Source organism: Oncorhynchus mykiss, chromosome 12 (assembly GCF_013265735.2).
Source record: "Oncorhynchus mykiss isolate Arlee chromosome 12, USDA_OmykA_1.1, whole genome shotgun sequence".
NCBI lineage: Eukaryota > Metazoa > Chordata > Actinopteri > Salmoniformes > Salmonidae > Oncorhynchus > Oncorhynchus mykiss.
Genome location: NC_048576.1, coordinates 61,986,081 through 62,011,597, shown reverse-complemented (window position 1 = coordinate 62,011,597; position 25,517 = coordinate 61,986,081). Strand labels below are relative to the sequence as shown.

The following is a 25,517-nucleotide window of genomic DNA, read 5'->3' as shown; positions in this document are numbered from 1 at the left end:
AGGTCTGTCTGTTTAGTCTTGTTTGTGTTTGGGCTTCTGTTCATAGACCTACCTTTTGATTAAGGGCTGAATGATAAGTTAGTTGAGTAGTTGAATCAGATGTTGTTGGGATGGACCAGGATTGAGGGTTCATGTTATAAAACTACTGATTCAGAGGAAATTATAAATGGTTGCACTTCCCCCTTGTGGCTCAACATAAACAAGACAGACATTTCACTTCCCAAACAGCAGGTGGCGATAAAACAACATACACACTTCCTAGTCACCCAACTACCAACAAACGAAGAATAAAATCACAACATCAGCTGAGAGAGAGACGAGACATTATTCTGCACTATTTTACGTCTTTAAAATGACCAAATTGCAGCTGTTGAATGCTTACCTGACAGAACGTTTAACGGTAGTGGTGCGGGAGATTCTGGACGTGGTCGGGGACACAGTGGCCGAGTACCGAGAAGAGACGGCTAGGACGAAGAGAGAGAACGAAAGCGCGAAGAGACAAAATGAAAGCCTGCGGCGACAGCTCCGGGACATCCTACTCTTGGCGGAGACAGACTGGCGTGAGAACATTTAGTTGGATAATGCTAATTTAATGGTCATGCAAAAATGAATTGGCAACCTGTCAACTAGTTAGTTACTTTGGGTGACGTCTGTCTGTTGACGATTGACAGTAACGTTACGTTGGCTCGCGAGAAGTGCCCGAATTCCGAATATCCCTCGCAGCAAAAATGAACAACTAATAGTAGTGCATGATTAATTACAATGTCATAAATATCTACTAAATGTCATACTTATTTAATGACAGCACTTTGTATTTGCACCCTCTTTCTATGCAGGATCCACTAGCCTTTCTCTCTCTGGGCAGCAGCAGCTCTGTGAGCAAGAGTGGAACATGACCCAGAGCCCAAGTCAGGAACATGACCCAGAGCCCCTGCAGCAGAGCCAGGTCAACAGACGAGGGCTACAGACACAGAGCCAGGTCAACACACGAGGGCTACAGACACAGAGCCAGGTAGTATTGGGTAAGGATGGGGGTCTGACAGGACCAAACCAGGGACACACTGAAACAGTCAGAGTAGAAGAGAAGCCCAGTCCAGAGGAGGCAATCCCAAAGACTGAGCACAACTCAGACCCAGAACCCAAGGGTATTGGAAACGCCTCGTCCTTGGCCCCATCTCTGTTCTCCTCCAATGCCCACTGTGCCACAACAACTGAAGCAGCCAAGGCTGAAATGCCAGTCCTTAGGACAGAGGGAAAGACGTCCGCTCCCATCGACCCAATCCAGGGACGGATCAAAATGGAACCCAAGGAATGTGACGTCACAGTGAACCTCACCAACCATGAACCTCAATCCAGTTCAGACTACACAGGTCGTCCTATAACACGACTACCCCACAACCATGAACTCTCAGGCGACACTGGCTTCAAAGACCTTCCAGATATGGACATCTCGAAGCTCCATAACACACCCGTACATGACCAGCAAACGTATGAAACAGAGCCTGGGCCCAAGGACAGGGTGTTGCCATACGACGAGAGTAACAACTTCACCCCCACCGACCACCAGGAGGGACGCCCACACCGCTGCACCCGCTGTGGGGAGAGTTTCAGCCAGGCGGCCAGCCTCCACCTCCACCTCCAGTACAAGAAGCCCTACGCCTGTGACTGGTGCTGTAAGTCATTCGCCCAGTCGGCTGACCTGCGGCGCCACCACCGCATCCACACGGGGGAGAGGCCCCACCGCTGCTCCTGGTGCTCCAAGAGCTTTACCCAGAGAGGCAACCTGAGACGGCACCTGAGGTTGGCATACATTCACATGTTGTGTTATTATACAGTGAGCTCCAAAAGTATTGGGACAGTGACACATTTAGTTGTTTTGTCTCTGTACTGCAGCATTTTGGATTTGAAGTGATACAATCACTATGATGTTAAATTGTCAGCTTTAATTGGGTGAACCGTTTAGAAAGGACAGCACTTTTTGTACATAGTCCCCATTTTAGGGGACCAAAAGTATCGGGACAAATTCACTTATGTGTATTAAAGTAGTCAAAAGCTTAGTATTTAGTCACATATTTCTAGCAGGCAATGATTACATCAAGTTTGTGACTCTACAAATGTGTTGGATGCGTTTGCTGTTCGTTTTCATTTTTGTTTCAGATGATTTTGTGCCCAATAGACATGAATGGTAAATAATGTATGGTGTCATTTTGGAGTTAATAAATGTTTTGGTCAATAAGAATATAATATCTTTCTAAACAGCTGTCAATCTTTACATAAAAGCTAAGTACTGACAATGTGGCTGGGTCATGGGCCTGGGCATTGGGCAAGTGTGGTAGTATGGGCTATATAGGTTGGAGCCCTGTGTCCTCCATTGAATGTTGATTACCTGGTTCATCCCTATCACCAGGGCCGGCTCCAGGCATAAGCACCATAAGCACTCAACTTACTATTGAGAGTTAAAATAGTCGAACACACAAGGTGCAAGTTTGAAATTTGGACGTGCGTCAGCAATTCTTCTCTTGTTATGTCATCACTGACCGTCACTCAATTAGCCATGTCGGCTAGCTGTTTTAAATGAGTCTAGCAAGCGATCTAAACGTGTAGTAATCATGGCCGACTACCGACCACGTGCCCGGGGGTCCTGACCTCCAGGTGGCCCCCATTGATTTTGTCAGTCACTCTCACTCAGGTATTATTAACAAGTCACATTAACAAGTCACGGCAAAATGTGTAGAATGGCAGGAAATGCACTTTAAAACTGAAAACCATTATCTCCATCACATGGCAAAAAGGGTAGAATTGAAGGAAATTAGCTGTAAAACTATAAACCGTTTTCTCTTTGCCCCGTGGCAAAAGGAGTAGAAGTAATGTGAATGTTACCATGACCACGGATAGTCCTGAATGATGATGACTATATTTATGCATCTGTAACTTTCTCACTCATCATTATTCACGAATAATTCAGGTCTATCCGTAGTCATGGTAGCATCCACATGAATGTAGAAGTGTTTAGAAACATATTCGATTCTTATTTATAATAAAAGTGACTCCAACACATTACATTACCATTCATTTCTATTGGGCACAAACATAATCTGAAACACAACCAAAATCAACAGCAAATCCATCCAACAAGTTTGTAAAGTCACAAGCTTGCTGTAATCAGTGCATGCTAGGAATAGGGGCACACATACTAAACTTTTGACTACTTTAATACTCATATAAGTGAATTAGTCCCAATACTTTTGGTCCCCTAAAATGGGGGTGGACTATGTACAAAAAGTGCTGTAATTTCTAAACGGTTCCCCCGATTATGGATGAAAATACCCTCTAATTAAAAGCTGACAGTCTACACTTTAACCTCAGTCATTGTATCATTTCAAATCAAATCAAATTTTATTGGTCACATACACATGGTTAGCAGATGTGAATTTTTTCAGCCTCTGCTGTTTCCTGAAGTCCACGATCATCTCCTTTGTTTTGTTGACGTTGAGTGAGAGGTTGTTTTCCTTACACCACACTCCGAGTGCCCTCACCTCCTCCCTGTAGGCTGTCTCGTCGTTGTTTGTGATCAAGCCCATTACTGTTGTGTCGTCTTCAAACTTGATGATTGAGTTGGAGGTGTGCATGGCCACGCAGTCGTGGGTGAACAGGGAGTACTGGAGAGGGCTGTGCACACACCCTTGTAGGGCCCCAGTGTTGAGGGTCAGCGAAGTGGAGATGTCGCTTCCTTACCTTCACCACCTGGGGGCGACCCGTCAAAGTCAGTGACCCAGATACACAGGGAGGGGTTGAGACCCAGGGCCTCCAGCTTGATGATGAGCTTGGAGGGTACTATGGTATTGAATGCTGAGCTGTAGTCAATGAACAGCATTCTTACATAGGTATAGTTTTTGTCCAGATGGGATAGGGCAGTGTGATGGCTATTGCGTCATCTGTGGACCTGTTGGGGTGGTATGCAAACTGAAGTGGGTCTAGGGTGGCCGGTAAGGTGGCGTCGATTTCAAATCCCAAGTGCTGGAGTTCAGAGCCAAAACAACAAATAATGTGTCACTCTCCCAATAGTTTTGTAGCTCACTGTATATTGTAGCGAATCAAGGCGGTAGCTCTGACCAACGACTGTCAATCCAACACCTTTGCCGTTACGCCCAAAAATCCAAACCTCTTGACGAGGTTGCTAGGTGTTGGGTTAAAGTCTCTTCACTCCATTTATATACTATTATTTTTATATAGATTTTTAAAACTTATTTATATATTATAGGATCCACACCGGTGAGAGACCCTACAGCTGCCCCTACTGCCACAGGACCTTCAGCGACGGAGACACCATGAAGAAGCACAAACGGACTCACTCTGGGGAGAAACCCTATCGCTGTGTCCAGTGTCCCAAGAGTTTCACTGTGGCCAGCGGCCTGCGGGTACACCTGAACACACACCTGACAGATGCAGGGCAGCTCATCACATGAGGAGGTCAATGCGCGAACTAATCAGCTACTACTGAATCGGCTGCACCATTTCAAACACAGAACGACATGAAAGGATGGTGAAAGTTGAAGTGTTTTAGCAATAGGAATATTTCCTAAATGTATTTATTGGGATTAATACAAATGGTGCAGTAGAAAACTAATGGATAATGTCATCGTGGCTGATGTTTCCAGCTTGATTGAAGAGTGTGTGTTTGTGAAAATTAATTAAATCAGTCCATTTAATTATTAAAATCACATTTCTGATTCTGTATTTCTTTTGTATTAAAGTTGAACCATCTTTCAGGTTGTTTATTTCCAAAAGGAAGATGCCAGATGCTTGACTCACGTTACCTTCACTCAATATATTTATTAATATACACAGTAATAAAGGTGCAAACCTAACATATTTAAGTGGAAAATCCCTTTAATAAAACTCTTGCCTCCCCTTTTTCACGAATTACGGTAGCGTCGGTAGAGTCAAATAACCCGGAAGTGAATGCTTCCGCGGATATGTTTACAAAACAGCCTAGCTTGGGTCGTTATTAGTAGGCTTTCAGTGAATTTTAACAAATATTTTGGGCAGGCAAAATTTCTAGAAAATGACTAAACTACAGCTTTTGAATGCTTACCTCACCGAGCGGTTAATGGTGGCTGTAGATGAGATACTGGAGGTGGTCGGGGGGACAGTGTCAGAATTCGAGGAGGAGACTGTCCGTACGAAGAGAGAGAATGAAGTCCTAAAACGAAGGTTACGAGAAGTTGGACTCGACACGGGAACGGAATGTTCAGCAGGTGACGATGCCAATGGCTCTTCGTCTATTGTCTGCACTCATCTGAGAACAAGTGAAAGCCAGATGACCTCTGTTGCCTATACTGTTTTCATCTGTCAATTATTTCACTGAGTGTAGATAAAGGGGAGAGGATGCAGGTTTTTCTAGAATATTATGATATGGGGGCATTTGGACAGTCTAAAGCCCAGTAGATCACCACATTACCCAAACAAGCTCATCCTACAAAATGCCTGTAAAGTCATGTTTGGATCGTTGCTTCTGTAGTTGTGTGAATGGAATCAAGCTGATTTCTCTCTCTTTTCTGTCTGTTTGTTGGTCTGTCCATCCAGTCTCGACCAGGCCTGTTTCTCTCTCAATGTCTGGGCAGCACCAGTGGAGTTCCGACCAGGGTCCAGACCTTGAGTCTACACAGACCCAGAACCACATGGTAATGAACCAGGATAAGATGCCTGCCACACATAGCCAGCTACCCACAGAGTGCACCGAGTGGAAGAGTCTGTGTAACTCTCCACATACCCTGTCCTCACAACAGACCGATACATCAGCTACCACCCCAGTACTAGCTCCATTGACTTCAGCGTCCGTGAAAAGGGACTTGGACGAAGAAGACGACCAGCTTCTGCTTCCCTCTGCAAATCCCTTCAGCAGCACATCATGCCCCGTGGACAGAGTGGTTTTACACTATAACTCTGAGGGCATCAAAACAGAGCCTAGTGATACTATCCCTACTGACTTGGGGTCAGTATCTGCTCAGATGGGGTGTGGTGAACTAAACCCCAGTTCGGACCCTGGACCAGCCACTGTTGAAACCAGGTACACTGTTTCAGACCTGAGCGCTGACCTGGAATCAGTGGTTGCAGACAGCAGCAGGTATGGTGCCTCTGCCTCGGGTGTCCCAACTGACCTGGTATCAGCTAGTGCGGCCATGATCCCAGATGGCTTTTTCCGTCAGATTGGCAGCGATGGTTGTGTAACAACAGGGCCAGAACTAGACTTCGGGGACACCACCAGTACCGTAGGTCCCTTGACCTCCCTGTTCTATCCGGGTCAAACCAGACGTCAAGCACAAACAAATAGATCAACAAATAGGGGTCATCAACAAATAAACAGGTCCACAAACAACAGGGGTCAACAACAAACAAACAACAGGGGGGATCAGAAGTCTCACCCGTGCCCTCAGTGTGGTAAGATATTCAGCCACGTGTCACGCCTCAAGATCCACCTCCGCATTCACACAGGGGAGAAGCCGTACGTTTGTGCACTGTGTGGCAAGCGATTCAACAACGATGGCACACTGAGGAACCACCGGCGCGTTCACACGGAGCTGCGGCTGTACGGCTGCCCTGTCTGCGGCATGAGCTTCAAGGACGCCTACACGTGTAGGAAGCACCAGCGCGTTCACAATGGAATGCGGCCTGCCGGAGGCGGGGCCCACACCTGCAGCCTGTGTGGCAAGGCTTTCAGTGAGGCAGCCAAGCTGACCAAACACATCAGGACTCATGTGTCGGACATTGGGTGAGGGCAGTACAACCTATAAAGACTTTTTTATAGTGTAAATAAAGGCTTTATAAGCGCTATATAAATGCTTCACAAATGATCTATAAGCCTATGTCATATACTATAAATGGTGTATAAAGGGTGACGTAACAATTCCCACTGTAGATTTTGCCAAATGTAAGTTAATAAACCATTTATAGATTATGACATGTAATTATGATTTGTAAAAGCATTTAAGGAGCGCTATATAAAGCCTTTATAGGTTTTTCTTTGCCACGGAGCTCCCGAGTGGCGCATCCTGCTAAGGCACTTCACCCGACGTGCAGAGGGGCGTCACTACAGCCTGACGTGACCGGGAGTTCCAAGGGCAGTGCACAATTGGCCTAGCACTGTCCGGGTTTAGGGGAGGGTCGGGTTGGCAGGGGATTCCTCGTCTTAACTTGCTCTAGAGTCTTCGCGTGGCGGACTGGGCGCCTGCAAGCTGACTAGGGTCGTCAATTGAACGGTGTCCCCCTCCAACACATTGGTCCGGCTGACTTCCGGGTCTTTATAAGATGCAGCGTGTTTGTCCGATCCTCACCTCTCCTTAGCCCGTTGGGGAGTTGCCGTAATGGAACACAATTGGATACCACAAAATGCTCTCATTTCTAAACGGTAAAACGGACACGTGGGAAAATCTCTGATCCAAAATGCTGGAGTATAAGAGACACATTTTATTTTAGCTTCACTGTCCAAATACATATGGAGGGGTGTGTATGACCGTGGCTGCACCGGCTTCAACGGGACAGGTCTTTGTGTACTCTGTCTGTGGCATCCCGCTTCTGATTATGCAGTCATCAGCGATCCCACAAGGAGTAGTTGAAGTCATCATCAGATGTGATGAACTACCTTAAGCAAGCAGCAAGTGTGTGTGTAGACTTTTTTTTATTTTTTATTACTGTGCGTGTGTGTTTTAACTTACTGTATGTGTGTTTGTGCACCAGCCCGTCCAAAGGGCAGCGGGGCCCTGTCTGTCAGTCTGTTACAGGGAGGTTATTTACTTTTGCTGTGTTGTAGTATTGATCCACTTCCTGCTTGTGACCCGGGGGGTGGAGCCTACTGTCCTTGGAAACTGCAGATGATGAACCATAGGTTGAAGACACTGGTGTCGAACACAATTCCTTGAGAGCCACAGTCAGTGTCTGCTTGTTTTTGATCTTAAAAAAAAATATAGGATCTAGACCTGCAAGAAAAACCGGGGTCATGTTGACTTGGCATTAAACGGAAATTAAGTGAAACTATTTGAACTTGTCCAATAACAAACACTGATTAATTATGTAAAAATCAGGAACCCGAAACCCACTGACACTGCAGTGTAGAATCTAAGGACTGGAGTTGTACTTGTGTGGTTTAGGAGTCCAAAACCACATTCCTTACCCCAGGACACTTCATAAGGTGACTATCCAGGACAATTAAAGGAAAATGAGCACCCCTTGTCTGCACTGAACTGAGGATTTTATTTAGAGGGACACAAACCGGCTTAGGATGCCTTCATTAGAGTCTCATCATGGTCCCTCATAGCTAGTGCTCAGACTTTGACTTAATGTGACACTCATAGTTCATAGCCTAATGTACAATAAATGGGTTTATTTTTAAATGTGTGCTGTTTCATTCATGTTTCCAGTTGCCTTTAATTTAAAAGTTTGTCACATAAAAAAAACAGCAGTGTCTTATTGATTCTTGCTTGATACTTGTCTGGTAAGTTGAAAAGTTAGTGCTACCCGGGATCCTTGGGACGTCTTCAACCCATAACCCTGACTTTAACCCTTAACTAATCGTAACCATTGTAAATGTAAACTTCAATGAGGGGCCCAAGAAGATAATAATGTCAGAGTTGGTACATCCCAAGAATGGCGGATAGCAAGGACCGTTTAACATGGTCAGGGCGTCAGCTAAATTACTAAAGCTAAACACTTGAAAATGTGTAATGTATTCATTGAACCACCAGGGGGTAAACGTGAGCTATTTTACTGTTCAGTAGCACTGAGTGACTTCTGCATTTCCCTCAGGCAAGCCATCTCACAAAATAGAAACCAAGTCAGACTTATACAGTAGTGCATTCCAAATGTATTTTCATATTGTACACAAAACACCTGATATAAATGTAAGAACAACAATTGTTAAAAGCACAACAAGATAATTGTATACAGCCATTGAAACGTCAGTAAAAACCCACATTCACACATTCAGTCGTGCATTAAGAGACAAATATAAGAAACATGACAGAAAACAAAAATAGCAATACAGGGAAATCACCTCAATAATAAATCAAGTAATAATAATAATACTTTTTTGATCAAATACTTTTTTGGGGGGCTGGGGATAGTTATATTAGGGAGGGGACAACTTGTTTTTGTCAATACTGTATTGCATCATGCAACAACATGGAAGAACTTCTGTAGTCATAATATTATCAGTGTATGTCATGTTTTGGATGCAGTGAATGTGTTCGTCCCAAATGGCCCCCTATTCCCTATGTAGTGGACTACTTTTGACCAAGGCCCATAGGGTTATGTAGGGAATAGGGCTCCATTTGGGTTAAAAATGTCAACAACACAAACAGGATATCTGATGTTAGATATTTGTGTGCCGGTATTTGTGTAGCATAGGCATATTATTACCAACATAGACATCAATTTGTTATTAAAAAATAACCATGAAAGATATGGAAATCAATCAAATCAGCTGAACAAGAGAAGTAAAAGAGCCTGTAGACTAAAACGTGCAGATGAAATCAGATAAAATTGGAGGTATGATGTTGAGTTGTGTATGTCAACATTAGTGACAAGAGGCCGTAAGGCAACCAGTACCGCATTCCCCATCCCACTCTCAAACATCTCCATCTAACCCAGCGTTTCCCAAACTCTGTCCTCTGGACCCCAAGGGGTGCACATTTTGGTTTTTGCCCGAGCACTACTCAGCTGATTCAAATAATCAAAGAAACTCTCATCTAACTTGAAGGGATCATCAACACCACCACGAGTCTATTCCATAGCATGAAGGAGTTGTGCTTAATAACATCCAGGCCTTGTAGTGTAAATGACTTATAGTCAGCATGCATTTTCTCCATGGTGTGTTATGGTGTGTTGGTTTGAATCACCCTTATAGACATCGAAACATACAGGTAGTGCATCCCATCCTGTGGCAAGTCATCCCCATTTATACCTGGTGCTAACATGTGTCCTTTGTCCTAATCCTGTCAACATTTGGATTGTGCCCACATTTTTAGACAGGTGTAGACGATTAAAAGACGCATTGCTATCTGATTGTGAAAACAGTGTAAACAGACAAGATCAGGAAAATATCAGGAAGAGGGACGCATGTTTGAACCAGGTATAAACAGGGCTCTAGAGAGAGCCTAGATATGGTTAATGTTCACTGAGTTCCAAATCAACCCATACCCCCTACCACCTAGGCACTACAGTAGATCTGAAAGGTTTAAATTGGATCCAGATCAATACGGTCATGGCTTCCCCTTTGCGTTCTGATAAGCTAGGTGGAATTTCCTCAGTATTTTTGATCTATCCAATCCTCTCAGATCTCTAGGAATTCCTAGGTGGTAGGCGGGAAGAGGGATGATTTGATCTGTATCCCGATTCTCCACACCTGCCTTGAGGGAGTTTCCACCGTTGACATATTAAAGACTGGAAGTGTGCAACAAAGGTAGAAGGGTGAAGAATTGTGACTGAGCCTTGTGTCTTAGTAGAGGTGTGGCCTTACTCATGACTTACGGATCTTGGGAGCTCATTGGTCAGTACGTGCCAGCGCTCCACCCTCTGACCCTTGTTCTTAAGGCAGTCCATCCAATGACGGAGGGGGTCTCCCTGTGAGTGACAACTCAGGCACACTCCACCTGTAAACATGATAAACAGTGTCACCATGGGAACCTTTCAGGAGTTCAATGTCCCAATGCCCAATGCTTCTCATAGGGATGTGCCCTCTGGGCATAGGGATGTGTCTCTCTCGCCATCTCTCTCGCTCTGTGTGTTTGCGTGTGTATGTGTGCAAAGTGAAGAGTCTCACCTATGAAGTCATTGGAGCGCCCCAAGTCGTAGTCCCAGACAGTGACCTCCAGAGTCTTATTGGACAGCTCTGACATGGAGATCTCATAAAAGAACTCCTGTAGGGTGCAAGGGAACGACAGGAGAGCCCATTCAGTAGGAGGAGGTTGCTACTGGACACTGATCTATGGTCAGCTTTAGTGTTTCCACCTTAATTACTAAAGTTAGGATTTGTGAAGGGCAAACTGATCCCAATGCCCACACTGTAGAATGAGCGGGGGAGAGAGGGAGGAGAGATGAAGGGGGGGAAGACATATAGAGATGAGAGAGCCAAGCAAAGGACATTACTGATATGCTTTGTGTTCAGACGATTGCAAATTATGATCCATTGTTATAATTAGGGATGCACCGATATGACATCCAATATTTCCCTTGTCAAAAAATAAACAGATACCGATAACCGATATTGCATTTTTTTTGCGGCCTTTTAACCATTCTAGAACAGTTAAATAGTTGAAACACACACACTGACAAAGTTATTTTGGTGGCATTTACGTATGTCCCCATTACCAGCGAAACATCAAAACCTATTTCTTTCACTTACTTGCTGTGCTGTTTCGTTGTTCAGTCTTTTCAGTCTCAAACAGGATTTCATCATACATGTCAAGCAGTGAAGTTTCAGCTCTGTCTGTCCGTGGCCTCTCTTCCTCGGTGGGCACTGTTACTGTGTCCGTTTCCATCTTATCCAGCTGTGTCTGTAACATTTCACGTAAACCCTGTTTCTTGTCTGCATCGAAGTAGCGGTTCCTTGTACCTCGCATCGAGCATGGTGACGACACAGTGAAGAGTCTTAGAGAGAATGCCACCGAGTCGCTTTGTTCACAGTCTCTAGTAGAGTACTTTTCCAAGTTAACCACACGGTCTGTGTCGGCAGTTTTGTTGAGCAGGCGTTTCAATGCCATGACAGAGGGTATCGCGTCTGCTGCAGGCGCAGTTGATGAGCTTATTTTTTGAGTCAGCTGTTGGAATGGCGCTGGGAGTGTGTTCCTGTTTCCAAGTTTCAAACATGTTCTCAAATCCCATAGAAGTGGCAGCAGCATGAGAACCAGCACATTCTTGAGCGTGCAATACGGCTTAACTCAATACGAAATCCTCGTCAACCCACTGGGCTGTCAGACTCAGCATGCTCATGGGGCTGACATCGCTGGTCCAAATGTCAGTCGTGAGGATAATAGCAGTGACGCCCATAGCAAGTAGCTCATGGATGTTCGTTTCAACAATACTGTGTAACTCCGGTAAGGCAACATCTGAAAAAAATAGCACCTATTTGTTAGTGTGTACCGGGGCTCGAGGTGCTCGACCAGTCGGCGAAAGCCAACATCATCCATGACAGAGAATGGTTGATTGTCAAGGGCAATGAATTCCATTATTATGGCGTTAATGGATTTCGCCTTTGAGTTGTATCGCTGAAATGTTCTTACTCTTTCAAATGACTGCTCGGCTTGTTGACTGCTCGGTCCACACAGCAGACATTGTGGGCTAGGTTAGGAATGCTGTGTTGCACGTGTAGTGCTATATTTTTTTGTGGCGTCATTACGTCATGTACCTACGTTATATAGGTATGCACGTCATCTACCTACGCTATATAGGTATGCACGTCATCTACCTAAGTTATATAGGTATGCACGTCATTTACCTACGTTATATAGGTATGCACGTCATCTACCTACGTTATATAGGTATGCACGTCAGCTTTGACATCGGTTTGCACATCAGTGTTAAACTAGACATCGGGCCGATGCCGATGTTGGCATTTTTAGCTAATATCGTCCGATTCCGATATGCTTACCGATATATCGTGCATCCCTAGTTATAATTCAATTCAGAGGAAATGGGATGTAGTGCTGATAGAGAGAGAATGAGGAGGAAGGAGAGATTTTCCTATGAAAAGGGAGAGGGTATAAGAGGTGATGAATACTGTATACTAGAAGAGAGAGCGAGACAGAGACAGAGAGACAGAGAGAGAGGATGACAGATGAGGAGAGTGTGGGATATTGGAATGGACATCTCATTAGCATTGACATTAACATTGACCCCCTCCAGAGAGAGGACTGGTAGAGCATACGCTTCAAAACACTACATGCCTAGCACATGAGGTGCCAGTCTCGCCTGGAGACCCAGCAGGGATGTACCTCATTGAATTCAGGGTTAAGGGTCTTTTTAATCACAGCCGTTTTGTGTTTGGATTTCTTCTGTGTGTCGGGCTTCAGATATCTGAAAGGGTGAGAGATAGAGGAGGAGGAAAGAGGGGTGTGGGTGAGAGAGGGGAGAGACAGAGGGTTAGGGGAGTGAGAAAGGGGAAATAGAGGGTGTCACAGGGGTGTCATAGATTGACGCACAAACAATCCCTCAAATGCATGCACACAGGTATGTCTCTCAGGCCTTTTGTGGTGACATCCCACTGACTGCTGATAAAATTTTGATACGCTTCCTAAACAGTGGGTAGCACACACACACACACACACACACGCACACACACATGTACATGTACACACACACTGTCACATGCACAGTGAGAGACTTAGCTTTGATCTGTGAGAGAGACAGAGAGTGTGAATGACAATGTGTGTGTCTGTGTCTGTGTGTGTGTGTGTGTGTGTGTGTGTGTGTGTGTGTGTGTGTGTGTGTGTGTGTGTGTGTGTGTGTGTGTGTGTGTGTGTGTGTGTGTGTGTGTGTGTGTGTGTGTGTGTGTGTGTGTGTGCGCGTGTGTGTGACAGAGTCTATGCATGTGTGTGTGACAGAGTGTGTGTGCGGGGGCGGGCGATAGTGAACTGAGCTCTCGTCTGTTCCTGTGCCATTTTGCCTTGGGAGGAATTAAATGCTTTGGAACATTTGACTTAAACAGATGACACATGGAATACAATTAAGAGGAACATGTAGGATGGAAGAAACAGACGTGCTCTATTCCTTTCTCTTTATCACACCCAGACCAATTGAAGTGAGTGATGGTCTTCTTGGGCCCCATTCAATTTCAGTCTCCTGGCTCCCCTGGTGCTTCCAAATGTGATAGAACTGGACAGTGGATTGTTCTAGATTCAAGTAACACAGTGATGCTCCAGCTAGCCTTTCAACAGGACACTGTATTGATTTCCCGACCAACCAATGCCAAAAAGGAAGGAGTTAGGAGAAGGTGAAAGGAATCCTAATGGAACTAGGCCCAGGTCGTCTCTCCTACCCATATTCACTCCTCTCTTCACTCTTTAACCTATTCCAACTTTCCTTTCATCTGAAAACCCAGTACCCTATCCCCTATCTGTCGCTCTTTCTCTCTCTTTTTGATTTTCAATGCTGCCAGCCAAATGGTTTAAACACTTTACTTCTGTCTGCATTTGGGCTCAATTACGACTGGCTCACCACCCATCTCATCCAATTTTCTTGACACTAAGACTTTGCTGCGTTTGATATATTATACTGTTAACTTGTCATTTATGGCCCTCCTCTCAATCTCCAGCTTCCTTAATTCCTGCTTGGCTTGAATAGGAAAGGCCTAAAGCTTAAGTAAAACTATCCTTCTAGTCAGACATTGTTGAGTGCTTTATGAAGATATTAGGATGGAAAGGAGAACGGATGTTTAAGAATAAAAAAATTAAATAAAGTCAAAGTCGGTTGTGATCGCTGTGTCACAGGACTCGTCTGAAGGTAACCCATACAAATGAATGGAAGCGGAGCGATAAAGGGGTTAAAGGCCAAATTCCATATTTTACACACATTTTTTTGTTGATTTTTGGAGGATACCTGAAGGGGTCCTAAAATCCCAAATCAAATAGCTAAATGATCCAGAGGTTAAGTCGAACAGATATAGCCGTAGCTGCAATGCCTTCAATGCCTGTAATGACTAGATGTGACAACTCATGTCTGATTTGTATAGTTTTTGATGTGGACACACACACACACACACACACACACACACACACACACACACACACACACACACACACACACACACACACACACACACACACACACACACACACACACACACACACACACACACACACACACACACACACACACGCTTACGTTTTGACGTAGGGGTCTGAGAAGCCGTTGACGTCCATGGCGGCCAGGTGAGCGCAGCGCTGCACCCCGACACACAATCCCTCTCCTCTCCGCCCCCCTCCTCCTCCATCGCCCTCGTCTAGCGGGGGAAGAAACTGCAGGGAGAGGAGCACCCGCCCCCTCTCCTCCAGACTGTGGAGCTGCTCGTTCTCCCACTGCTTGAAGAGGGAAGAAAAAAGAAGGGGAGGTAAGGGTTGAAAGAGGAAAAGGGCAGAAGGTTTGACTCTTTCCTTCGCCTCCTCTCTTCTTCTCTGAGTAAAGGATTCGTCAGACAAGGTTAGAAGGTGGGTAGGAGGAGGATGAAGGGACACAAGTTTGATATGTGAGCTAGTCCTGGTAGCCTCGTCGCGAACCAGGCTTCAGGAGACGTGACAACGACGTGATTTTAGAGGTATGGCAACGTGAGACTAATGTCCTGGTAATAGCCTATATGAGTACAGTAGGCTGCTTGTTATGAGTAGTGAACACAGGACTTGTATTTAGGAGGATGGTAAAATACTCTCCAGTCTCCACTCTACAGTAATGAGCAACATAGCAGCAGCATAGCACAACTCAACCAGTAGACGAGCACCAAACCCACAGTTACCCCACACGCAGTGTTAATGAATTAACCCTCATCACTATGAAAGGTCAATTACTAGATACATCTGACGTGTCGTGAATGTAGATAGAAAGATCCCCCCCCCCCCTCCACCCAGACAGACAGAGAGAGGAGACGAGTAGATCAATAGTATAAGCCTGGCTCCCTTCCCTTCGTCTCTCTCTCTCTCTCTCTCTCTCTCTCTCTGTCCTCTGAACGAATGCTCGCCCACTCTCACCCACCCACTGTTTGGCTCACACCACTGTCTTTATGTTCCTACCCTCATACTGTCTCTCACACACACACACACACACACACACACACACACACACACACACACGTCCTCATTATGATGGATCCTCCGTTGATAGCAGTCGGAACATTGAATTTCCTCTCTCTCTCTCTCTCTCTCTCTCTCTCTCTCTCTCTCTCTCTCTCTCTCTCTCCCTCTCTCTCTCTCTCTTTCTCTCTCTCTCTCTCTCTCTCTCTCTCTCTCTCTCTCTCTCTCTCTCTCTCTCTCTCTCTCTCTCTAATTCTCTCAGTATGCAGGCTTGTTCCATCCTAATCAAATGTTAAAATCAATGCCTTTGCATGTCGTGTTTCTAAAGCAAAACCCCATTCTATTTTCAAAAATACTTGAAGCCAGCTAGAGCAATGTTTAGACATTTCCGAGGTAGCCAAAGTTCTATTTCAATGGTAATGAGTTAACAGGGAGTCAGGGACAGAGCGAGTGCACATTCATCCACAGTGCTGTGAAAACCAAGGACCCTTACCTTCTGACTAAGCCAGCAAGTCTAGTGTGTTGATGGTCCTTTGTGGCTCAGTTGCTGAAAGCGTAGCACTAGCATTAAGGTTGTGGGTCCAAATCCTGCGGTGATCACATACAACAACTGTATGGACTCACTACTGTCAGTTTCACTGGATAAAGTTGTCTGCTGCTAAGTGGCATATACACTGAGCATACCAAACATTAGAAACAACTTCCTAGTATTGAGTTGCACTGCCCCTTTTGCCCTCAGAAAACCCTACATTTGTCGGGCATGGACTATACAAGGTGTCGAAAGCGTTCCACAGGGATGCTGGCCCATGTTGACTCCAATGCTTCCCACAGTTGTGTCAAGTTGGCTGAATGTCCTTTGGGTGGTGGACCATTCTTACATATACACAGAAATATACACATCCCTGTTAATGAGCATTTCTCAGCATGATCATTATACAGGTCACTTTGTGCTGGGGACATTAAATGGCCACTCTAAAATGTGCAGTTTTGTCACACAACTCAATGCCACATATGTTTCAAGTTTTGGGGGAGCGTGCTGACTGGCATGCTGACTGCAGGAATATCCGCCAGAGCTGTTGCCAGAGAATTGAATGTTCATTTCCCTACCATAAGCCAACTCCAACGTCATTTTAGAGAATTTAGCAGTACGTCCAATCGGCCTCACAACCGCAGGCCACTTGTAACCACGCCAGCCCAGGACCTCCACATCACGCTTCTTCACCTGCGGGATCGTCTGAATGCCTGGACAGCTGATGAAACTATGAAACTATGAAAGTATTTCTGTCTGTAATAAAGCCCTTCAGTGGTGAAAAACGAATTCTGATTGGCTGGGCATTCATTGAGTGGGCCTGGCACCCAAGTGCCTATGCCTTCCCAGGCCCACCAATGGCTGCAACCGAGCCCAGTCATGTGAAATCCATAGATTAGGGCCTCATTAATTTATTTCAACTGACTGATTTGCTTATATGAACTGTAACTCCGTAAAATCGCTGAAATTGTTCCATGTCGCGTTTATATTTTTGTTCAGTTTAGTTATCAGTTAATCTGACTATTCTCTCATCATTGATTTAATTGACTTATTTCAGTAATTTGAGGGTTTTGTGTATAGTTGTCTAATGTTAGTGGGGCATATCGTTCTGTTTTAATGTTACTCCTGAATAACTCGGATAAATATAATAATTTTTCTTAAATGTATTTTTAACGAAGCTGAGATGTACTTTGACGTCCAAAGTGTAGGTAGACAGGTGAAAGCAGTTATTGACAGTAATGTCGCAGCAGAAAGATCGGAATGCCGTGAACCAAGAGGTTGTGAGTTCAAATCCCAGGCAAGAACATGTTGAATAATAATTACTGAATCAATAATCATACACAATGTAGTCAACGTACGTCAGTTAAAAGCACTGTGTGTGTGTCATAATGACATGTGAGATCACGTGATTTTCTACATGTGATTTTCTACATGTGAAATTGTGTTTTTTTTCCCCTAAGGGTCGAGCCGGGCCCTACGCTCTCCTCTGCAAATAGATTCAGTGCACTCGGCCCCTGTGACGTTAAGCAAACGTCAATCTAACCCAGACAGGATGCGGAGGCTAGCTGTCAGTTTAACCAGAGATCTCTAGTTAGTTGAAAGGCCCCAGCCATTCTAGAAAACAACTCCAGGAATTCCCTCCCTTCACTGTCACCTGCTCACTTCTGAAGTTCCTGAGAACAACACGATTTCTGACTGGGATGTTTCTGTCTTTGCTGCTGTGCAAGCGGTCTTGAGACCGCTCACCCGGAATAGATCAGCTGCTTGCTAGCATTTGCTTGTCAGGATGGGAGTGGGCTCTTTGAAAGTGGTTTTGGATTCAAGGTGTTAGCCAGACGGGCGCAGGCTATTTCATTTGAACCAAGAGATTGATTTTGCAAATGTGGGAGCTGGAGATAGTGGTGGCCGACATTGGAAATATTCGTCACGGGATCTGGTTGGTGGTGCTTCGGACCAAGAAGGTTGTGAATTTCAGTAGATGGTGGGCGGACTTTTGAAAGAAATAGTAGATGAAACTCCACATTTAAAAAAAAAAAAAAATTTTACTGGTGGAAAATTCAGTATATCTCTCCAATCCTCCAGCCCTCTACATTGCTGCTCATCTCCCTTCATCTCCCCCTCTCCCTCTCTCCATCCACACTTTCCACCCCCCCCCCTCTCGCCCTCTCACTTCCTCCCTTTCGCTCCCCCCCTCTCTCTCTCTCTCTCCTTCCATCCCTCCAGGCAGTGCCTCTGGTGTTTCTCCTGGTTGGTTGAAGCTCCACTACAGTAATTGTATTGTAACAGAGCGAGCCAGCCCAGTAATGAGCGCACGCTGAGTCAAAAACAACAATCACAAAATGCCAGATCGACCTGAGACAAGACCGAGAGCGAGACAGGGACAGAGAGACACAAGGTCACCATGACTCAACACTGACCATGAAGGCTTAACATGGACAGTAAACGAAATGTAAGCAAGGTACTACAATTTTGTTTTTCTATTGCAAATCCGTTTCTGTCTTTGTCAGGAGATTGCGCGCAATTAGTGTGTAGGCAGCATAGAACTCTATTCAATGCTACCTGATTCGTTTGACATTGGTTCTGCCACAGTATAACGATTCGAACGAAGGTTCACATAGGACATACAGTGCCTTCAGAAAGTATTCATACCTCTTGACTTATTCCACAATTGTTTGTGTTACAGTCTGAATTCAAAATGAATTAAATATATTTTATTTCACACACAATACCCATAATGACAAAGTGAGAACATGTTTTTTGAAATTGTAGCAAATCTATTGAAACCTAAATACAGAAATATCTCTATAATTTACATAAGTGTTCACACCCCTGAGTCAATACTTTGTAGAAGCACGTTTGACGGCGATTACAGCTTCGAATCGTTTTGAGTATATCTATATCAGGTTTGCACATCTGGAATTGGGGATTTTCACCCATTCTTCCTTGCAGATTTTCTCAAGCTCTGTTAAGTTGGATGGGGAGTAGCGGTGAACAGCAATTTTCAATTCTTCCACCGATTTTCAATGGGATTCAAGTCTGAGCTTTGGCTGGGCCACTCAAGGACTGTTTTGTTCTGAAGCCATTCCAGCATTGTTTTAACTGTATGCTTGGGCTCATTGTCCTGTTGGAACATAAATCTTTGTCCCAGTCTTAAGGTAGTTTGCAGTCTGAAGCGAGTTCTCAACAAGGTTTTTCCTGTATTTTGCTCCATTCATTGTTCCCTCTATCCTCACCAGTCACCCAGTCCCTGCCGCCAGTCCTTATAGCATGATGCCGCCACCACCATGCTTCACGGTAGGGGTGGTGTTACACGGATGAAGAGCTGTGCCTGGTTTTCTCCAGACAGCACTTTGCTTTCAGGCCAAATAGTTACATTTTGGCTCATCAATCTACAGAATATTTTTCCTAATGCTTTCATGTGCCTTTTTGCAAACTCCAGGCGTGCTGTCATGTGCCTTTGTCTCAGGAGTGGCTTCCGTCTGGCCACTCTCCCATAAAGCCCAGATTGGCGAAGTGCTGCAGAGTCTGTTGTCCTTCCTTCTCAGCCAAGGAACTCTGAAGTTCTGTCAGAGTAGTCCTTCTTGCCCGGTTGCTCAGTTTGGTCGGACGGCCAGCTCTCGGCAGTCTGTTTCTAAAAACATGTTTTCAGTTTTTCATTAAGGGGTACTGTGTGTAGATGGGGAAAGTATTTTTATTTATTTCATCCATTCTGAATTTAGGCACTGTATGTGTGCTTGGCGTTTGCTGACAGCTAGTTTGGGAGGAGAGGTCTTAGCAACAACACTCAAAACGTCGCCCGGTGTCTGGCCTTGTGCATGACTAAAACCTTTCAAACAGGAGAACACACACACTCACACAAGTGCACGCACGCACACACACACACACACACACACACACACACACACACACACACACACACACACACACACACACACACACACACACACACACACACACACACACACACACACACACACACCTCCACTAATAATCAGGTAAACACATAGAGTCATGCAGGTCAGGTGGGCTGGACAGGAATGCAAATGGCTGTCTGTCTGAGGCACTGTGCTAGCTAGCTTGCATATTCAGATGTATCTGATTAAACCACAGATGGCCATCCATCACGACCCTCATGGCCACACACACATACACAAGTGCGCACACACAGCTGTACACACATGCGCAAGTGCACGCACGCAAGAACACACACAAGAACACACACATGACTGGCCTCCATCCAATCTATGTGAATTAAGAGCTGTCCAAGACAATCAAGCTGTCCAAGACAATCGAGACACAAAACTCCCACTTTCTTTTCAGCCTCTCTCCGTTTCCTTTCTTTTTCTCTCTCTTGCTTTGATCCCTCCTTCCAAAAACCATTGGACTAAGTCTCCAGTCTTAACTCCCGTCAGAGAGTTGTCTGTCTGACACCATCTCTTATTTACCTACTTCATTCACATGCATTTGGACAGCTATTTATTCTATTGCGGACTATATGCTGCAGGTGTACCGCTGACGCAATGTATTGATTTAGGCGTTATTAACTGTGATGCCCTAGCTAGCACATTTGGTTCCTTGGAAGTTGTGGGAACGTATTTTTTTGGTTTCACATTAGTTGTGTGAACGAAACCACACATTTCCTGACTGGTAAGACAATGTTTTTTTAGCCTTCTGAGAACAGAACTGAACATTTTGCCAGTTCTGGGAATGTTTATTTTTAGGTTGCAGGGAAGTTCTGAAAACGTTTTACTCTGATTCCTTGAAAGTTTTCCTGGGAGGTTTTATTAATGCTCTAAGAATGGAAATGACTTGCTATGTGGAGGTTTTTTAATAACTTCCTTAAAACTTGCACTAACACTGCTATCTTATTTTGGGTTCATTTTTTGTTTTACTCCAAGTACACATGGAAATTAATTTCCTTAAGCATGCAAACACATTTGTATTGTGACATGGCATCAGTGAGATTCAAACATATCATTTTATGTTTTCTATCCATAAAATTAATCCACTGCGCCACCAAGATGGAGTTAGCAAACCATGTTTTTTTACTTATACAAAGCTGTTCATTTGAGTCTATTCAAACAGAATAGTCTATTTAGTCTATTCAAAGGAAACAAGCACTCATTAAGATCAGGTGTGGCCAAATAGTGTGCATGGCCAACACACTTATGACAAGATAGAGGATAGAAAGAGTTTTGTTGATGCTGAGAATGGAATGTATATTTTTTTTAATTAACAGTCTTAGAACGTTCTCTGAACGTTACTAAAGTTTTGTTGTGGTATTTTCCGGAATGTTTTCTTAACGTTCTTGGAACAATTTCAGAACATGACATTAAATAGAACCACGAGGAAACATGTAGGAAACATTATGCTGAAGCACTGAAGTAACTACAGAAGAACTTAGCTTTTTTAATATTCTCTGAACTATTTGAGAACATTCCCAATATCAAACCAGTTGGAGAACATTCCTAGAACATTACCAAAATGGACATTAAATGTAAACCATGTTTAAACTTTTAGGAAACGTTTTGCTAAAGTAATGAAATACCAAGAAAATATTTTTTTTTTGTCAAGTACCTTAAATGTGCTGAGAATGTTCCAAAGCCAACTATCCTGTGACCATTCCCAAAAAGTTGTGGGAAAGTTGTATGCAAAATAACCATAGAACAATAATAACCACACTTTCACCAACCTCTAAAAAACAGATGGTTCTCAGAACGTTATGTGCTAGCTGGGGCATATCTGTTTGCCGAAGCTTCAAAATGTGATGCTTATAAACTGATACCAGCCTGAGTTGTTGGCCCTTTCCTATGTATCACTGCCTTGTGCTCTGGATACATTTAGCATTTTTTTTAAACTACCGGAATTGATCATATTCATACTCTGTTCTGTTCTCCATTATCTCTCCCCTCTCCTCCCATCTTTAAAAGCTGATTTATTTTTCCCCTCTCATATTCCCCTCATCTCATTGAAGTATCTAAGTAACTAAGGACGAAAATAAGGTTGATAATGACTTATAATCAGTCTGCACAAAGTGGCTCCTATTGAAATTCTAATTTAGATCATTAGAAAGAAAATTGATAAATAGAAGCCAGTTAGTATACCGAGGTGCTCAAACCCTCACATCTGTTGTGCTCTTTAATTTAGAATGTTAAAGCTTTGCTAATTGGCCCTGGTTAGGGGTGAGAAGGAGGGAGAGAAATGGAGAGAGAGCGTGCGGGAGAGAGAGAGAGAGAGAGAGAGAGAGAGAGAGAGCGAGAGAGAGAGAGAGACAAGGAGAGGGTTGAGAGATATGGAGACAGAAAGAGGGCGGGGGGAAAAGATTGACAGAGAAAGAGAGAGCGGGAGGGAGCGACAAGGAGAGAGAGAGAAGGAGGGAGGAAGGAAAGGGGAAAGAACCTCTCTTAAGTAGCAGGAGATTCCTCGGAGGGCTGTCCCCATGGTGGTTGGAGAGGGAAGCTGGGGAAAGAAGAGGAAGAAATTTAGCTTATTTCTTCTTTGTGCATCTCTGTCCAAAGAAGCTATAACTCAAGGGATTGCAGTTGAGAGAAGTGTGTGTGGGTGTGTGGGTGTGTGTGTGTGTGTGTGTGTGTGTGTGTGTGTGTGTGTGTGTGTGTGTGTGTGTGTGTGTGTGTGTGTGTGTGTGTGTGTGTGTGTGTGTGTGTGTGTGTGTGTGTGTGTGTGTGTGTGTGTGTGTGTGTGAGGGTGAGGGTGTGCGGGTACGTGTGTGCATGCATGTGTGTGTCGGGTCTCGTACTGGGGGTGGGTGTTCCAGACAGGTGTGGAAGTGTTTGGTCTGGTCTGGCTTGACGCGCTTCAGGGGAACCCGAGACTCCCCGATGAACTCATTATGAGTCAACTTATCCTCATCACACACTGACAACCTGCAACAGGCAGAAAGAGAGCGAGAGAGAGGTTTTTATTTCATCAACACCTTTACTAGCCCAATATTTACATAATTAAAAGCACAAAATGTACTTAATTATAATGGACCTAGATACAGTTGAAGTCTAAAGTTTACATACACCTTAGCCAAAAAGATTTAAACTCAGTTTTTCACAATTCCTGACATTTAATCATAGTAAAAATTCCCTGGCAGTTAGAAGCACCACTTTATATTAAGAATGTGAAATGTCAGAATAATAGCAGAGAGAATGATTTATTTCAGCTTTTATTTCTTTCATCACATTCCCAGTGGGTCAGAAGTTTACATACACTCAATTAGTATTTGGTAGCATTGCCTTTAAATTGTTTAACTTGATTCAAACGTTTCGGGAAGCCTTCCACAAGCTTTCCACAATACGTTGGGTGAATTTTGGCCCATTCTTCCTGACAGAACTGGAGTAACTGAGTCAGGTTTGTAGGCCTCCTTGCTCACACATGCTTTTTCAGTTCTGCCCACAAATGTTCTATAGGATTGAGGTCAGGGCATTGTGATGGCCACTAAAATACCTTGACTTTGTTATCCTTAAGCCATTTTGCCACAACTTTGGATGTTTGCTTGAGGTCATTGTTCATTTGGAAGACCCGTTTTCGACCAAGCTTTAACTGATGTCTTGAGATGTTACTTCAATATATCCACATCATTTTCCTACCTCATGATGCCATCTATTTTGTGAAGTGCACCAGTCCCTCCTGCAGTAAAGCACGCTCATAACATGATGCTGCCACCCACGTGATGCAAGCCTCCCCCTTTTTCCTCCGAACATAACGATGGTCATTATGGCCAAACAGTTAGATTTTTGTTTCATCAGACCAGAGAACATTTCTCCAAAAAGTACAATCTTTGTCCCCATGTGCAGTTGCAAACCGTAGTCTGGCTCTTATGGGTGGTTTTGGAGCAGTGGCTTCTTCCTTGCTGAGCGGCCTTTCAGGTTATGTTGATATCGATACTTTTGTACCTATTTCCTCCAGCATCTTCACAAGGTCCTTTGCTGTTGTTCTGGGATTGATTTTCACCAAAGTACATTCATCTCTTGGAGACAGAACACGTCTCCTTCCTGAGCGCTATGACGGCTGCGTGGTCCCATGGTGTTTATACTTGCATACTATTGTTTGTACAAATTAACGTGGTACCTTCAGGTGTTTGGAAATTGCTCCAAAGGATGAACCAATTATTTTTTTGAGGTCTTGGCTGATTTCTTTTGATTATCCCATTATGTCAAGCAAAGAGGCCCTGAGTTTGAAGGTAGGCCTTGAAGTACATCCACAGGTACACTTCCAATTGACTCAAATGATGTCAATTAGCCTATCAGAAGCTTCTAAAGCCATGACATAATTTTCTGGAATTTTCCACGCTGTTTAAAGGCACAGTCAACTTAGTGTATGTAAACTTCTGACCCACTGGAATTGTGATGCAATGAATTATATGTGAAATAATCTGTCTGTAAACAATTGTTGGAAAAATGTATTGAATCATGCAGACCCCGACCCCTGCATCTCATGTGTCCTGGTCTTCCACACTGCCATTTCTGCCTGCCCCAGTTTGCCTAGTTTACTAGGCAGTCCCTTCGCCTGTTGGCTACACTACACCTAGGCCCTCCAACGTATAGGTCCATAGTCAGCCCCAACCCTAGGCCTATACACCACCCACCCAGGAGAGAAAACAACCCTAGGCCTGTACACCACCCACCCAGGAGAGAAAACAACCCTAGGCCTGTACACCACCCACCCAGGAGAGAAAACAACCCTAGGCCTGTACACCACCCACCCAGGAGAGAAAACAACCCTAGGCCTATACACCACCCACCCAGGAGAGAAAACAACCCTAGGCCTATACACCACCCACCCAGGAGAGAAAACAACCCTAGGCCTATACACCACCCACCCAGGAGAGAAAACAACCCTAGGCCTGGACACCACCCACCCAGGAGAGAAAACAACCCTAGGCCTGTACACCACCCACCCAGGAGAGAAAACAACCCTAGGCCTGGACACCACCCACCCAGGAGAGAAAACAACCCTAGGCCTGTACACCACCCACCCAGGAGAGAAAACAACCCTAGGCCTTTACACCACCCACCCAGGAGAGAAAACAACCCTAGGCCTTTACACCACCCACCACCTCTGTGTGACAGTTTGATGCAGGAGAGGAATCAGCCCAGAATGAAATGCAAATATATTATTTATTAATGGGATGAGAATGGAATTGGCAACTCTTTGAGGTGGGCCTGTTCAAAGGGCAATGTGTTGCTCAAGTTCAAACCAGTGCTCAC

At 44.5% G+C, this 25,517-nt stretch overlaps 3 protein-coding genes across 4 annotated transcripts in view; 2 read left to right on the top strand and 1 right to left on the bottom strand.

The window, feature by feature from the left end:
• The first annotated feature begins 258 nt into the window (after window positions 1-258).
• LOC110537925 (zinc finger protein 681) lies at window positions 259-4,763 on the top strand. Its single transcript, XM_021624393.2, has 3 exons — window positions 259-560; window positions 837-1,800; window positions 4,262-4,763. The coding sequence occupies exons 1-3, from the start codon at window positions 353-355 to the stop codon at window positions 4,464-4,466; spliced, it is 1,377 nt and encodes a 458-aa protein (XP_021480068.2). The 5' UTR covers window positions 259-352; the 3' UTR covers window positions 4,467-4,763.
• A 173-nt stretch (window positions 4,764-4,936) lies between these two features.
• Window positions 4,937-8,390, top strand: LOC110537924 (zinc finger and SCAN domain-containing protein 22). Its single transcript, XM_021624392.2, has 2 exons — window positions 4,937-5,258; window positions 5,587-8,390. The coding sequence occupies exons 1-2, from the start codon at window positions 5,066-5,068 to the stop codon at window positions 6,774-6,776; spliced, it is 1,383 nt and encodes a 460-aa protein (XP_021480067.2). The 5' UTR covers window positions 4,937-5,065; the 3' UTR covers window positions 6,777-8,390.
• Window positions 8,391-8,511: 121 nt separating this feature from the next.
• doc2a (double C2-like domains, alpha) overlaps window positions 8,512-25,517 on the bottom strand; it is a 50,797-nt gene continuing 33,791 nt past the window's right edge. Inside the window, exons 6-11 of one of the 2 annotated variants that reach the window (XM_036937999.1) lie at window positions 23,060-23,186; window positions 22,702-22,761; window positions 14,875-15,068; window positions 12,987-13,068; window positions 10,817-10,913; window positions 8,512-10,646 (exon numbers count right to left, since the gene is read on the bottom strand). In XM_036937999.1, the coding sequence (XP_036793894.1) occupies window positions 10,510-10,646; window positions 10,817-10,913; window positions 12,987-13,068; window positions 14,875-15,068; window positions 22,702-22,761; window positions 23,060-23,186 (697 nt within the window). In that variant the 3' untranslated portion in view covers window positions 8,512-10,509. Of the gene's footprint in view, window positions 10,647-10,816; window positions 10,914-12,986; window positions 13,069-14,874; window positions 15,072-22,701; window positions 22,762-23,059; window positions 23,187-25,517 lie in introns of both variants that reach the window. The other variant, XM_036937998.1, reaches the window with a different exon arrangement.

Coding starts and splice junctions, on each gene's coding strand:
- LOC110537925 (XM_021624393.2), top strand. CDS start 353: ATGACCAAATTGCAGCTGTTGAATGCTTACCTGACAGAACGTTTAACG. Junction 561..836: donor CTTGGCGGAGACAGACTGGC/GTGAGAACATTT, acceptor CTTTCTATGCAG/GATCCACTAGCCTTTCTCTC. Junction 1,801..4,261: donor AACCTGAGACGGCACCTGAG/GTTGGCATACAT, acceptor TATATATTATAG/GATCCACACCGGTGAGAGAC.
- LOC110537924 (XM_021624392.2), top strand. CDS start 5,066: ATGACTAAACTACAGCTTTTGAATGCTTACCTCACCGAGCGGTTAATG. Junction 5,259..5,586: donor GGGAACGGAATGTTCAGCAG/GTGACGATGCCA, acceptor CTGTCCATCCAG/TCTCGACCAGGCCTGTTTCT.